Source organism: Mytilus trossulus, chromosome 7 (assembly GCF_036588685.1).
Source record: "Mytilus trossulus isolate FHL-02 chromosome 7, PNRI_Mtr1.1.1.hap1, whole genome shotgun sequence".
Lineage (NCBI taxonomy): Eukaryota > Metazoa > Mollusca > Bivalvia > Mytilida > Mytilidae > Mytilus > Mytilus trossulus.
In genome coordinates, this window is record NC_086379.1 from 13760766 (window position 1) to 13775658 (window position 14893).

At 29.3% G+C, this 14893-nt stretch overlaps 1 protein-coding gene across 2 annotated transcripts in view; it reads right to left on the reverse strand.

Moving 5' to 3' along the window:
• The window catches only part of LOC134724661 (kinesin-like protein KIF19), a 41796-nt gene extending 27176 nt beyond the window's left edge, over window positions 1-14620 (reverse strand). The window contains exons 1-3 of one of the 2 annotated variants that reach the window (XM_063587815.1): window positions 14320-14620; window positions 12390-12470; window positions 2346-2456 (exon numbers count right to left, since the gene is read on the reverse strand). In XM_063587815.1, the coding sequence (XP_063443885.1) occupies window positions 2346-2456; window positions 12390-12470; window positions 14320-14382 (255 nt within the window). In that variant the 5' untranslated portion in view covers window positions 14383-14620. Of the gene's footprint in view, window positions 1-2345; window positions 2457-12389; window positions 12471-13422; window positions 13544-14319 lie in introns of those variants that run through there. The other variant, XM_063587816.1, reaches the window with a different exon arrangement.
• Between the last annotated feature and the right edge of the window lie 273 nt (window positions 14621-14893).

A 14893-nucleotide genomic window follows, 5' to 3' on the forward strand; every position in this document is an offset into this window, starting at 1 on the left:
CCTTTTGTTATTGAGTTTACTAAAGGGGCATCTTATTGAATGAATTGTTGACAATTCAACAAAGTACAGATCAAATATCATATAAATTTGATTGATAGAAGATTTACCCTTATCGTGTTTATTGATTTTAAAAGTCAATCCATTTTATAAACAAACACTTGAAAAAATTCAATATAAGTATTTGAACAGTACTCTTACTATAAATACATATATATGTACTTAAAGATCAGATTCCAAAATATTAACAATGCAACCATGTTTGAATAAAATCTATCATTTTCTTAAGCAAGAATCTTTAAAAATCTGGACCAAGCACTTAAAAAATACTTTTGAAAGAAAATGTCTGAACTTTTAATTGTTTAATATGTACTTAATACTGATAAGCAATTTATAAAACACTTTTCACAACTATTTGCGTCATCTTGATTTGTCTTTCTTAAGATTGTCTGATTTTTGACAAGATACATTTCGTACGTCAGAAAATCACACTATATTAACAGCCATGATAGTGATACTTTCTTTTTTAGCTATAATTTTAAGCATTGTTCATCCAAAACCCTTCCTTATTTATCTTTTTAAAAGAAACTTTAACGTTGACCTTTTTGGGTCAAAATACAATTGAGAATGAAAATGGGGAATGTGTCAAAGAGACAACAACCTGAACAACAAGCAGAAAACTGCAAAAGGCCACCAATGGGTCTTCAAAAGTAAACATGTTACTAGGTCCTTACTTTTCTACCTAACAACAGAAACATGATGGACAAACACTCTATAAATTCGTATTTCAAAATTTACTAATATGAAGAAAAACATAATTGTTTATTACAAGTTTCATGACTAAATAATTACACTTGAAATAAAAGTTTGCTTTAATAAATAAATTAAGTTTTGTTTTAAATCAATTCAACTGATTTCAAAGTTCATGACCTTATTCAATAGTAGTTTGTAGTCAAGTAGCCTATATATCTTTTATATAATTCTCAAATAAGGAACTATATATAACCTCTGAACTTAATAAAAACCAAAATAGTAAATTTTAAACTTTCATTGACCAACAAAGCATTCAGTGACCGTAATGGATAGTCCCTCTTATTTACAAGTACAAATAAGTTACAATATGGCCAGATTTTGTATAAACATATATCATGTATTACACTCTTAAGTACAGCTTGAATACTTTTCAAATAAAGCAGGTCAAGAATACAACAAGACAAGGGTGTTAAAAACCTAGCTCAAATAATAAATCAACCAAAAGGGAAAATTTCAATAAAATCAAACAAAAATAGGTCAAAAACATGCACAACAAATCACATGGGATTTAGTGGTCCATAAAAGGAAGATAGTTGCTCTATTTCATTAATACTTTATCAGCCCATGTCAAAAAGATCTGGCTTTATTGCTAGGATTGGTATACAATTGATGAGATAAATAATCAGATTTATGGAAGTGAAGAGTGATAACTTTCAAGATATTTGTAAGGATTTCAATGGAATTAATCTATCCAAGAATATTATCTCTCAATAATATTACAACTTATATCATAATTGCTTCTGATAACTATAGTAAACTATATTTGTATCTAAAATGCAAGAGAATCAGTTTGTCCCAAACATCTAATCATGCCCTTATACTGTGGCTCCATTATTATTCGTTAAGATATTTCATTACTTCAATTGTTTTTCATAATTCAATTTGAAATTTAATAACTGCAGGTTGATTATAGGTTTATTCAATTTACAACCTTAGAATTTCCAAAAAAAAACCTATTTATGCAATAAGTCTGATTTTTGAAATGTATCATGTGTATACTACGTTTTTGATTGAAATAGTTATTGATAATTTCATTATACCATAGTGACACACATTGACACACTAGCATCTAATGATAATATTACAGGTGTCATACCGTGATTAATTAAGTAACACTAGAAAGCGAAAAAATTAACTCTGGGATTATTTATTACATAATCAATGTATTGTAGGTCACAAGGTCTTAATTACAATTAATAGTTAAAATAAATCATTACAGTAAGAACTTATATAAAGAACAATAAAATGTCATTTTTTTTAAAGAGAAACTCAGGAGGGGACTAGATTTAAGGGGGATATCCTAGCCTACATGTTGTTGTTTTCTAACGATGAACAATATTTCGTTAGTTATTGATGTATGATTCAGCTGTTTCATCGAGTATTATGAAATTTGTGGAATATATCCATTGTTAAGGACATTTTCACACCAGTCATAATCCATAAGCTATATAAGCTTCTCATGCTTATGAAATATTACCAAGATTTCATTGATTCTTAAATGGTGAATTTTCTTCATGAATGCATGTATGTTTTACCTGTAAGGCATTGCTGTCAAATGTACAATCGAAAACAAACTGTTTTTCTCTAGACCTGTTTGCTCGGAGGACATCGTCATGATCTTCCATAGGATCCATAAGTACAACCATCTATAAAATACAACAAATAACACATATTAAAATAACATTTCAGCAATTAATTTATGTTTTACTTATTTTCTTATTATTCATACACCTCTCTACTGCAAATCCTGAAATAAAGGCAGCTAACTCCTATTTGTAATAATTCTTGACATAAATAGACCACTTTCAGATAAACTAGAAATAATGTCTGTTCTGTAGGTACTTAATGACAATTCCCTAATGATAGCAATGCTGATTGTCAATTTTGAGATTTCAATTTGCCAAACAGTTTGTAAAATATACAATTATAGTTTTTTAACCACTCCCTCAACATTGGAATGGAAGTGACAACGCCCCTAAACGCACAAATGACGTTCACTAAAACCAGAGTTTTTTGGGAAAATGCATCGAACTTGAAAGTTGTCTATTGACTTTAAAATTTCTGATTCCAGTAATTCCCATGACTAACTATTTATATGCTAAAGAAATTAATTCAAGATGTACAATTGTCATATGATGCCATAACATATGGAGATACCATATATTATACAGCATTGTCATAACTCAATATGTGGAATATGATTTATACAAAATATTTTGTAAACCTTATTTGTTTTCAAATTCTCATACATATATGTGAGGCTATGATATAATTCCCTGTTTACCAGGATGATATAAGAAATGTCTGAGAGCCCTATACATACATGACATATAATTCATATAATGAACTTGCAAGATCTAATGAAAATAATTTGTCTTAATGAGTTTTGCTAAATATTTGATATAATCACTAGGTGTATGCATGTCCATTTTTCACTCTTAATGAATTATAAATATATAGACTGGGGCCCTGTGTGTAAATTAAGCTTGCAAATGTTTAACTCTCAATAAAGCCTAAATTCATGACTTATCAATAAAATCAGGAGAAAAACTGAAGATAGTTAGGTGTGAAGATTTTTTAAGTAGAAGATTATAATATCACCACAATTATCAATATAGGCCAAAACTTCACATTCGTCCGCAGATAAAAATATGACAATCATATTGTAATATCTATATATTGAAAAGTCCTTGAAGAGAACAAATTTAATGTAATATTGTATTGCTTTTAATTCACCTGACTCATAATTGAATTCTCGTGTCTAGATAATCCAAACAATTAACTTTGCCATGGATTGTAAAATCTATGACAAGAATTTGTAAGGCGTGAATTTCTGAAGGGTTTTGGTCACTATAGGGCAGAATTACACTAGATAAATTCAATTTTATTTCACCTGATTCATGAATTATAGTTGTGTAACAATCATTCAATAAATTGACATCCCACGGACAGTAAAATGTTTTCGACAAGAATTTGTAAGGTGTGAAATTCTGCAGGGTTTTGGTCACTATAGGCCAGCATTGCACTCACATAAACTAGATTTTATTTCACCTGATTCATGGATTAATAGTTGTGTAACTATCATTTAATAAATTGACTTCCCACGGACAGTAAAATGTTCGACATAAAGAATTTATAAAACGTGAAATGTAATAACTTTGTTATGACTCCATACTAAAGCTAAGACACTTCATGTAACAATTCTTAATCTAGCATCTTACTAAATGTTATTACTATTGCTAACAGTGATCATAACACAGACTTGCATTGGGAGGAGAAATTGTAACACAAATTTATAGTACATACTATATAAGGCTAGGTGAAAAACAATTTACGTGATTAGAGTATCTATGCATATGCCTACCTTAATTGTATTCCTTAAAAATATCTTTTATGTTTTTATTGACACTTTTTGTAGCAGGACAAAACTACAGATGGTCTTCATATATATAGTAGAAGTAAAAAAAAAAGAGCAAAAATATAAAAAAAAAATTTACCTCCCCTGTTTTTTAAGTTGAGGGGGAAAACAACAGTGTTTAAGTTCCTGCTGTACAACTGTACAAATTGTGGATATAAACATATGCATAAAAATAAGGGGATTGGTAGGATTGCCTACAAGACAACTACACATGGTGACAAAGGCTAAAATGAAACTGATGTACGTAATTACAGACAATCTAATTACTGCCTTCTATAATGAGAAAAACCCATACCATATAAGTCTATTTAACAGGCCCTGACAAGAAAAATATGAAACATTTCAATTGAGAAAACTTACAACCTAATTTATAACATGTACAACAAACCAATATACTAAAAGCAAATATGACAGACATGAAAAACATACTAGTCTTACAGCAATTTACTTTTTGACAATCTTAATTTGTTTTTAATTAAATGAAAACAATCCTATAAAGAATTTGTAAACAGTGGAATGAAAGTCAAGATTTTAATGTTAATGTTGGTCACCACACAAAACACTATATCATTTTAGCTGATCAATTTATGTACGGGTATACGTATCAACATATATTTATGAAGAAAAGATTACCATTTTATGTTCATCTTTCTTTTAAAGCTCATGCATTTAATCATAAATTGAGAAATGGACTTGCTATGGACAAAGAAATTACAAGAATTTCTAAGTCATGGGATGCTAGGATGGCTTTGGTCATCAAACTATGGATGAAAAATGCTACTGGTATTTAAATTCAATATGTATGTAAAATTTACTAAAAAGACCACCCTAATATGAATAATTTTATGGGAAAATCTAACTGCTGTTCTTTGTCATATAGATGGCATAGTTCTTATTTGACCTTTTAAACTTTTTCCAAAAAATATTATTTAGAAATTTTCCGAATGGCTTGTAAATTCTTAAAATAAAATTTCAATAGGCATGATAAGTATCTTTGAATATATCTATGTTTCTATTGCTTCCGAAGTGCAAGTCAGGACAAGGTGTTAATTTATATTTCATATATTTTATTTTAGTAATCCAATTTGACAATTCGTAAAATTTTAACAGGTTTCAAATTCGCCTTTTATATATCTGCACAATAAAATATCATTAAACCTTTTTCGTCAAGGAAGATCCTTACAATTATATATCTTAAACTGTTTTATGGCAATATTAAAATCTATGATGAAGCCACTAAATATGCATTTTCATAAAATAAGAAGCATTAAATTATCAGCACTTGCACATTCATGTGACAATTTTATCTGTTTTAAATTGACAGAAGAGAAAAGTAAAAGATGAACAACCCTATCAAATATTGCTTAGAATGCCAATTTAGTACAGTAGAATTACAATATCAAAAGAAATTTCCTCAAAATATGATAAACTTATTATAAGTAACTTCACATAAGATTTGATAGTGCAGAATTATGAAATTGAAATTTCCAACCAATATTTATATTCAAAACCATTAATAAAAAAGAATGTGGCCACAGGGTGCCATGGTGTCCTGCAATACTATCACATGCATTACCATGTTAAGTGGCATACAGTATTAAAAGTTCACACCATAATGAATATATAGATGCAACATGCATACTAAGTTTGAAGTTGATAAAACCACAACTTCATTGTAATATATTACTAAAACTAAGAAAGTGTAAAAAACAATATAATATGTTAATGCTTAAACCAACATGTAAACCTGATAAGGGGCTTCAGAGTGTATTTACAAAACAGAAGGACTAACAGATTGATGCAAAGACTAGAAAACATAATGACCTCTTCTAGTGTAATACAGTAGTTGAACTACTTAAGACAACTTTGCAACTTAGGCCTCATGGATTAAGAATGATTAATGAAAGACTTCTAATTACAATTAATGAAATCATGGTTCAAGTGTATCTTCATGTTTTTTAAGAACCGTCAGTAACAAAATGGCCAACCTATTCCTAGGAAATTTGACATGAAATGTGTGCTTTATTATTTACTTTCAAATATCGAATAACTTTTAGAGGATGTCTAATTTAAAAAGAAAAATAGTGATATGCGCTTAATCACCAGTATATCAAATTATTTCAAACAAATCCTAATTCATTAGCATGCATAGATATCCAAGTTTTTACGGAATAATCTCATCTGCGTGCATATTCAATACTCAAAGTAAATATACATATGCAATCTATTTCAAAAGATATTGACGACTTGCATGAAATTAAGTAATTTATCTTCTTAAACAAACTCAGATCTTTTTACCAATTAGAATATCTTCTACCAAGAGACAGGATTGTCAATAAAATGTTTTGTTTGATCCTAAAGCTCTTTTGAACTTTTGTTCACGATACAATTCCTTTTTTCCAGATTAATTCTCTAGATATATACTGTATGACAATTACATAAGAACACAAGGACTTAGGTGCAGATATATTTTAGATGTGATAAAATATAAAAGTAAAATGAGTTGCATGTATAAGATAATAGTGTTCAAAGGTATAGCGAATTACAAATTTGACAAACAAATGTTTAAAGATTTGTTAAAATATGGCAAGGGTATACACATGAATTCTTATACCACATGTTTTGTAACGTTCATTTTGTTTGGATAATGTCACCAATTTTCATGGCATAATAAAGCACTAATATGAACTTATTTGCCACCATCAAATCACCAATTACTGCTGTCAAAGCTCAAAATACAAAATAGTTCTTTCCTAAATGTATAAAATTGTGAATTTGAATATGACTTAAATTATTTCTTTAATATTTGATGACTAAAAACTTTATACATTTTGTAATCAGGAATCAATGAATATTTGATTTAGAAAAAATAGAACTTGTGCATTTACATGTCACTAGAATATAGTCTTTCATTGTCAAAAGCAATTAATATAATGATTTCTGTGTCATTTGGTCACTTTTGGAGTTGTTTTCTTGGCAATCATTCCAACATCTTTTATTTTTATATGCTGCTAATGCAGATCTGAAATTCTAAAAGTGAACCAACATCTAAAGTGCACCTGGTGATAGAACCGTAGGGCAAAACCAGCTGGCAAAACATGTACAGTGTAAACATTGGTACCAAACCTTCACCCTTATCTGAAACAGTAGTATAACATCCCAACATAGAAAGACACATGCTTATATGTAGATGTTGAATTAATATTCCAATTTCCTTGTTCAAAATGAAATTCAAACATGGGTAAAAAGGAAAGGAGGAATGTTCCCCCTAAAGCCCCAAACATTAACTTAAGGTGGTATGAGTGTCTTCCTCCATCTGGGATTGTAAGAAACAGAGAACCAAAGGTCCATATTTTCTATCAAGTTAGCAAAATATGATGCAGGAATGCAGATATTTAATGTGAATTTTCATTTAAAAGAACCAATTTATAAGAATAACAAATATTAATATTTTTGCAAATGTTAATTAGTTTTGGTTGTTTTTAATATTTGTTAAATTGGCATTTCAAGGGGAGGTAACTCTTAAACAGTGCATTTTCTGAAGGATTCTACATAAAATTTTCTTAATTTTAGCCAGAAAAAACATATGGTGACCCTATCTTTTCTTTTGATATTCTCAAACAATGTCTGAAAGCTATCTTTCTTAAGTATTTGAAAATTCTATCATTTTGTTTAGTTTCTAATCACAAAATGGATTTTTTTTCCTGTATAATCCATACAAAATGTGTCATTTTGTCACGTCCTGTAGCTTGAGAAAATGCACGGTGACCTATCATTTTTATTATATAAAAAAGAAGATGTGGTATGATTGCCAATGAGACAACTATCCACAAGAGACCAAAATGACACAAACATTAACAATTATAGGTCACCTTACAGCCTTATATTTTTCAACATATATCAATAGATACTACGTTTTGGCAAAGTAAGAACAAATTATAGCATTTTTATTTTAGACTACCATACCACCTTAAGTATTAGAATCAAGGATTTCACAGAGCTCAGCCCGATATGACAGTATAAACTTCTAAACATTTTTAAACATAAATTAACATAAACATGTGATAAAGTCTGATTTAAAAGTACAAGCTGATAGTTTCAAAAGAATTGAATGAAAAATACATAAAATATAACAATTTCATAAAGAATTGAAAGAAAAAACTAAATTAAAATTGCTCAAGTTTATATATTGAAAATGTACATGAACTAATAACACTTCATCAAGGAGTGTTTTAATTAGTTTTTACGAATTAATAAGAACTTATCATAAACCTAAAATAAACAATAGGACATAATACCGAGATTTTCCAAAGACAATTCTATTATGCCTACTAAATAGTCTGTACTGACTTAACTCCATGTAGGGTGTTAGAAGGGTCAACAACTCTGTTAGACACTCACGAGTTTTATATCAATTAATTGATATTTATTAATATCGACAAACTGGACCTAAGTTAAATTGATTTTTGTAAGTACAGGGTTTATATAAAAGATCTTAAGTGATTATAGATCTATAAACAAGATTACGTTATATAGTGACAAAGCTCGTAACGGCAATTTGTAAACTATTGATCCTTTATCTGTCTATATACTTCTGTGTGGCTAAAAAGGAGCGGGTTTATTTCATTTGTATCTTTGTCCGCTTGCTATATATAGCTAAATGGGGTTTGGAGGGAAGCGTAAAATTTTCCACTGAACTGAGATTTTGACACTATATATGCCACAATCATGGCAGATTTTATATAAAAGAAATATAGTCTTAAGAAACATGTTTGTCTAAATCTGATCGGCAGCCAACTGCATATGATTTTTTCACAGAAAAGGGGGAAGGTCATACATTATCTAATTAAGCACTGTGTGTGATTTATAAATGGTTGTGGTTTTATTTCATTTATTTATTTAATTTCCAGAGCAGTGGTTTTCCTAAAGGTTTATCCAAACAAACTTGTTTTTGTTTTCTTTCTGTCAATGTCCTATGAAAGGTAGAACAAAAAATTCTCATTTTATACATATATGTATCAATGAAATATCAAAATGCATTATGGATAATTCATATGGCTATTACCCTTAAGTTCTTAAACTGTTTTCACAGAATGCTCTTATCTCAGTACAAAGGCTTTTGACCTTTAAATTTCATAGATTCAGATTCAGGACACACAATAACTTTACAATATGAACCTGATTGAAGGACCATTTAAAAAATATATTCAATAATAATAATTAATGAATTAATGAGTATGTTCGATAATTATTTTCCCAGAAGAGTCTTTTCATGGACATGATACAGGAATTACCAGGAACTTTAATAGCATGAGAAACTATAATACTTTTATTGGAACATTGAAGTTCATCCCCAGTTCATAATGTTCATCATAGTATCTGATTTGTTTGTCTTTTTCTTTTAAAAATTCACTTTGCATTTTCTACATATATATAAGAGTAAAAGAAGAAATGTGTTGAAGACAGTACTTTGACCTATACTGGTAATTACTTTAGTTAACTGTGACTTGGATGGAGTCTCAGTTGTCTCATTGGCACTCATACCACATCTTCTTTTATCTACTGTAAATTCAGAAATTATTGCAAGGTTTTTATTATTGCGAAAAATGCGACACAGTTGTAAACGCAGTAATTTAAACTTGCATTTTGAAATATTTTATATGAATCAAAAAGGATTTTTCTAAAAATCATAAAAAATAAAATCGCATACAAGTCTAAAATGACAAAATCGCAATAATAAATGCACGCAATAATTTCTGAATTTACAGTATATATATCAATGAAAAAAACAACCCTACAACACTTGTAAAGAAAAAACACCTAAAGTCAATAAAAGTTCTTCAACAATAGACTTATACTGTGTTTGATAAGCTCTAAAATGTCAGTCTATAAAAAATATTGAAATTTGTTCCCATTGTTGAAGGCCACATCAGGTGATCTTTAATCGCTTAAATCAACTGCTAGATAGTTTGTCTTCTTAGCAATCGTACCATATCCCATTATCTTATATTAGCTGAGAGCACCAATTTCATCTCTCTTTTTTGAAATTCTTTGGTAATTCATGTTTTTTAACAGTTTATTCTTACTGTTTTTTTCAAACAATTCAAAGCTAAACATGGGTCAAAAGTTTTTATCTAGGCTGATATTGTTTATTTCATAACTTGAACTTATTTTCACTTTGTTATTAAATACAATAATTGAATAAAAAAAATATAATTTGTATGCAATTCATTTTAAGTTTGAAATCTCTATAATTAAAATATATTCAACAATTGAATTATCTATTTATTTTACCCTATCAAAGGAGTTTTTATTGATATATTCAATATAGATTTCCAATAATAAATTTCTTTACCATCAAAGATTGTGATTAAAACTGTATGTGATGTTTATATGCTAGGAATATGTTATAATTTCTTTTCTCTATCTTCTAATCAAAAGATACATAAATAGAAAATGTTATATCTTATTTATGATGGGATGAATAAAATAATATAATCTCGCATGAAATATAAACTTTTAATTATAGGACTGACGAGGCAAAAAATAAATCCAATTTGAGCAAAAGTACAAGAAAAAAGCACTGAAATTGACATCTCAGAAAAAGTAATCCATTTCAACATGAAAACAACAACGGGATCAAATTTCCTGTTCTACACAGAAATATTTTCAAGGTCTAAGACAGTATTGATCAGATTGTCATATTGTTGTATTTGTTTTTTCCATACTTTATTTCTTTGGTAATGCTAAATGTGTTTATGTTGCAGTTTTTCAAATATGTTTGGTTTTAGATTAAGCATTCACTTACATGTCATGCATGTACTTATGAGTACCCTACTTTAGAATTAAAAAGTATAAACAATTGTAACAACACGGTATATTCAAATACTAGTACATTGCAGTAGGCGCCAGTCCATAAAACCTGACTTAATCAAACGCCTCATGTGGCCTTAAGTCGCCACTGGGGATGAAGAGGATAAATAAGTACAAAATGTAAGTAAATCAACAGAACTAATGGAAAACAATTCCTGACTTGGTGAAAGCATTAATATTGTCTCTGGAAGGAAAATGGTGAGTTAAACTGGTAATATATATATACATGTAGTTTAAACCCCAACTTATGTGACAATAAGGGTTAACACATTTAGTTATTTAGGGTAAGAACAAATGAAGAAAAAGGCTTTTGAACCTATAACTTTATCAGTCAGGGGTACTACTTGTACAAGTGTATTTTATTTACTTGAAGAAGTAAAATAAAATATACACATATAAGTAAATTTGTAGGATACTTATACAAGTGAATTTTATTTAATTGTATAGGTAAAAAAAAATATTGGCTGAGTTATGTCCCTTAGACATTCAGATTTTTTTACTTGTAGAAGTAAAAAAGTCATCCTATCTTCTTTTATTGAAATATTTGGATTTGTTTGCTCTAATAGAATTTTAGATTATCTGCTCTTTGCAGATGTCTTTACTAATCATTTCAGTGCAATTTCATGGACAATGAAAATCCCATTTGTCTGTTATCTTCAGAACACTGCTCATTTACAAGCCCCCAAGGAGCAATTTTTGAAGGCCTTGCGCAAATACTGAAGATCTTTGCGCAATCAGTTTCTTTGTTGAACTAATGAGATGAAACATTGAACTTTAATTAAAAAATTTGAGCAAACCTTGGAAAAATCATTAAAGGCATGATTTTACATCTCAAAACTTGAGGATTTTTGTTGGATTGTAAGAAAAATTTACTTATACAAGTAAATTTTTGAGAAAATGAAGGGGAGATTATTTAAACATTATTTATTTACTTATATATGTATATTTTTTTTTACTTCTTCAAGTAAATAAAATCAACTTGTACAAGTAGTACCCCTGACTGTTTATAATACCAAAAAATGAAGGCTGACATTGTTTTATTGGATGAGTTAAATGATTGTTTGAAAATGCATAAGGAAATGTAAGGTGTTGTCTGATTTTGTGTTATTAGAAGAAAAAAGTTAACCACACAAAAATATTGACCTGCACTTGATACACATAAATTCTGTAAACATGGTAAAAGTACTTTACAGTTAAAATGTCAGCAAGTGAACAATTTGACATTCAAGGCATGATTCTAATGCTATACATAGATTCTTATATAACATGCTATAAGCTTCTTTAATACCTTCGCTTGTACTTTATGTGCAATACTTTTTGCTCCATTGTAATTTTCATCTTCGTTCAGAGGTCGTATCCTTAATGCTACCTAAAATAGATATTATACAACATGAACAAAATCTAAGATTGATCAGTAAAATTGAGAATGGAAATCATGGAAATGGGGAATGTGTCAAAGAGACAACAACCCGACCAAATAAAAAAACAACAGCAGAAGGTCACCAACAGGTCTTCAATGTACCGAGAAATTCCTGCACCTGGAGGCGTCCTTCAGCTGGCCCCTAAACAAATATATACTAGTTCAGTGATAATGAACGCCATACTAATTTCCAAGTTTCCAGTCATTGTTTTGCAATTTAATTCTTTTCCTAAGCATGCTAAGTTGGATTGTGAGTATTTTTATTATATGGTCATTTTTATAAATTTCCTGTTTTGTCATACAAAACTTTGAATTTTTCAAAAAAACTAAAGATTTTCTTACACAAGCAATGACAAGTCTTACCCCAGGAGTAGATTACCTTAGCCGTATTTGGCATCACTTTTTTGAAATTTTAGGTCCTCAATGCTCCTTCAACTTTGTATTTGATTGGTTTTTTAACTGTTTTGATCTGATCATCACTGATGAGTCTTACATAGACGAAAGGCGCATATATGGTGTATTAAATTATAATCCTCATACCTTTGATAAAAGGTCTACTACATTTTCGTACCCCCCCCCCTCTTTTGTAAACAAATAAGCACAATTTTTTTGTTTTTATAGAGTAGAAATCTTCCAGAAACAAAAACTGCAGAAGTGAGATGAATGTAAAACGAAATGGCACGAATATGCATTGATATATGTAAAAAGGTTAAAATACATGTGATAAACTCCGAATTATGGATTATAGGAAATCATCAGCATGACCAGTAACAGCTTCCCTATGTTTTAAGGTGTACATAGTTGCTAAAAACCCTTTGGGTAGTGCTCCACATTTAATGGAGGAATATACAAGAAACTGAACTAAACAGCTGCATGAGAAGAGGTTAACTATATTATGCACCAGTTTGGCTATCCAGTAAATTTATACTATCTGTTGCCTTCTTTCTTTGTGAACGAATCATTCTTCGTGCTTAAATCAGTAATACAGGCATGTATATTTTCTTCGTCGCAACAATATTTTTTACGACCGGAAATCACTTTACTAAATGTAAACTCAAGTACGGTACTGCAGCAATGCGGACAATAATGCATGTTTGGAATTTCGAGAAAATAAGAAATTTATGGTTTGTTTCTAAAGGTTTCAAAATTGATTATAATGGGTTTAATTTGTCCGGATATATAAGTGTTAATTTTGTTATACATCTGGACAATATTATAATACTGAAAAATATGCATGTATTAGTCAGGGCTAGGATTTGTTTAGCCGTATGGTCTTACAACACAAATCCTTATTAAGCTAAAGTAAAATTTTAAATTAAAGGTCTATATTATATTATCAGCTCATGTATACATGTTTTTTCTTCAACTAAAACATTTCTATTCGTTGGCAATGATTGGGAGTCGTTTGCATGTCTTCACCCCAAACTTATGGGATTTGTTTAAAGTAGGAATAACACATTTATCTAGACCTGGAATTATATAAAGTTTTTTTTCACGGATTAATAAAGGAATAATAGGCTGAAATAGTTAATAAAGCATTCATATTGAAAACATCTATAACAGTGACAGCAAATATTCAAATGTGTTTCCTGTAAATAATATGGTTCCGTAATTGATATAAATTAAACAAATGGTTTATATAAAATAAAAGTGTTATTTATTATCTTTTCAAAAAAAATTAAAGTGACGGGAATACTATATTTATTGAAGATGATCTAAATAAAATTAATTAAGGCTGAGCCTACAGTAGTCGGACCGAAGTGAAAAAATGAAGAGCAAAAATTCTAGATTATCTTACCGTTAGGTTTTGTTCCCCTCCCCCTTTCGTCGTCGTTTTGGTGTCATTTGCAGGCTGCGCCATGGCAATTGACCATGAAATTATTCCTATATATGTATTTTTCAGGTATATTCCATCCTAAGTAATATAATTATTAACAGAACTGATATTTAGATCCCACCAAGCAGTTAAATCAAAGTCTAACAACTGCTTGTCACATTTTTCAAAATAAATTTAAACCGTGACATTATCAATATATCAATTTAAAACGATTTGTTTGACTTTCCGTAAGGTACACAACAAAACTAACGTGTCGAAACGAGATCCCGTTACGGTTAGGTAATTCCCAACGCACCAATCAGTTAAGTTATTGATTTCTCAGGTGTATACAGGTATTGGTGATAATCAAACTACAATTAGGTATCATAGATGTACGTTACAACAGAAACAATACATTTGATTGCTTAATTGATTTTGGATGATTTTTGACGTCATAACAAAATAATTAACATAATTTGTCCGAATGTAATCAAGTCATTTAGAACGGTGTGACCTGTATAAATGACGTAAGTATAATAGGTACAGCGAGATGTAT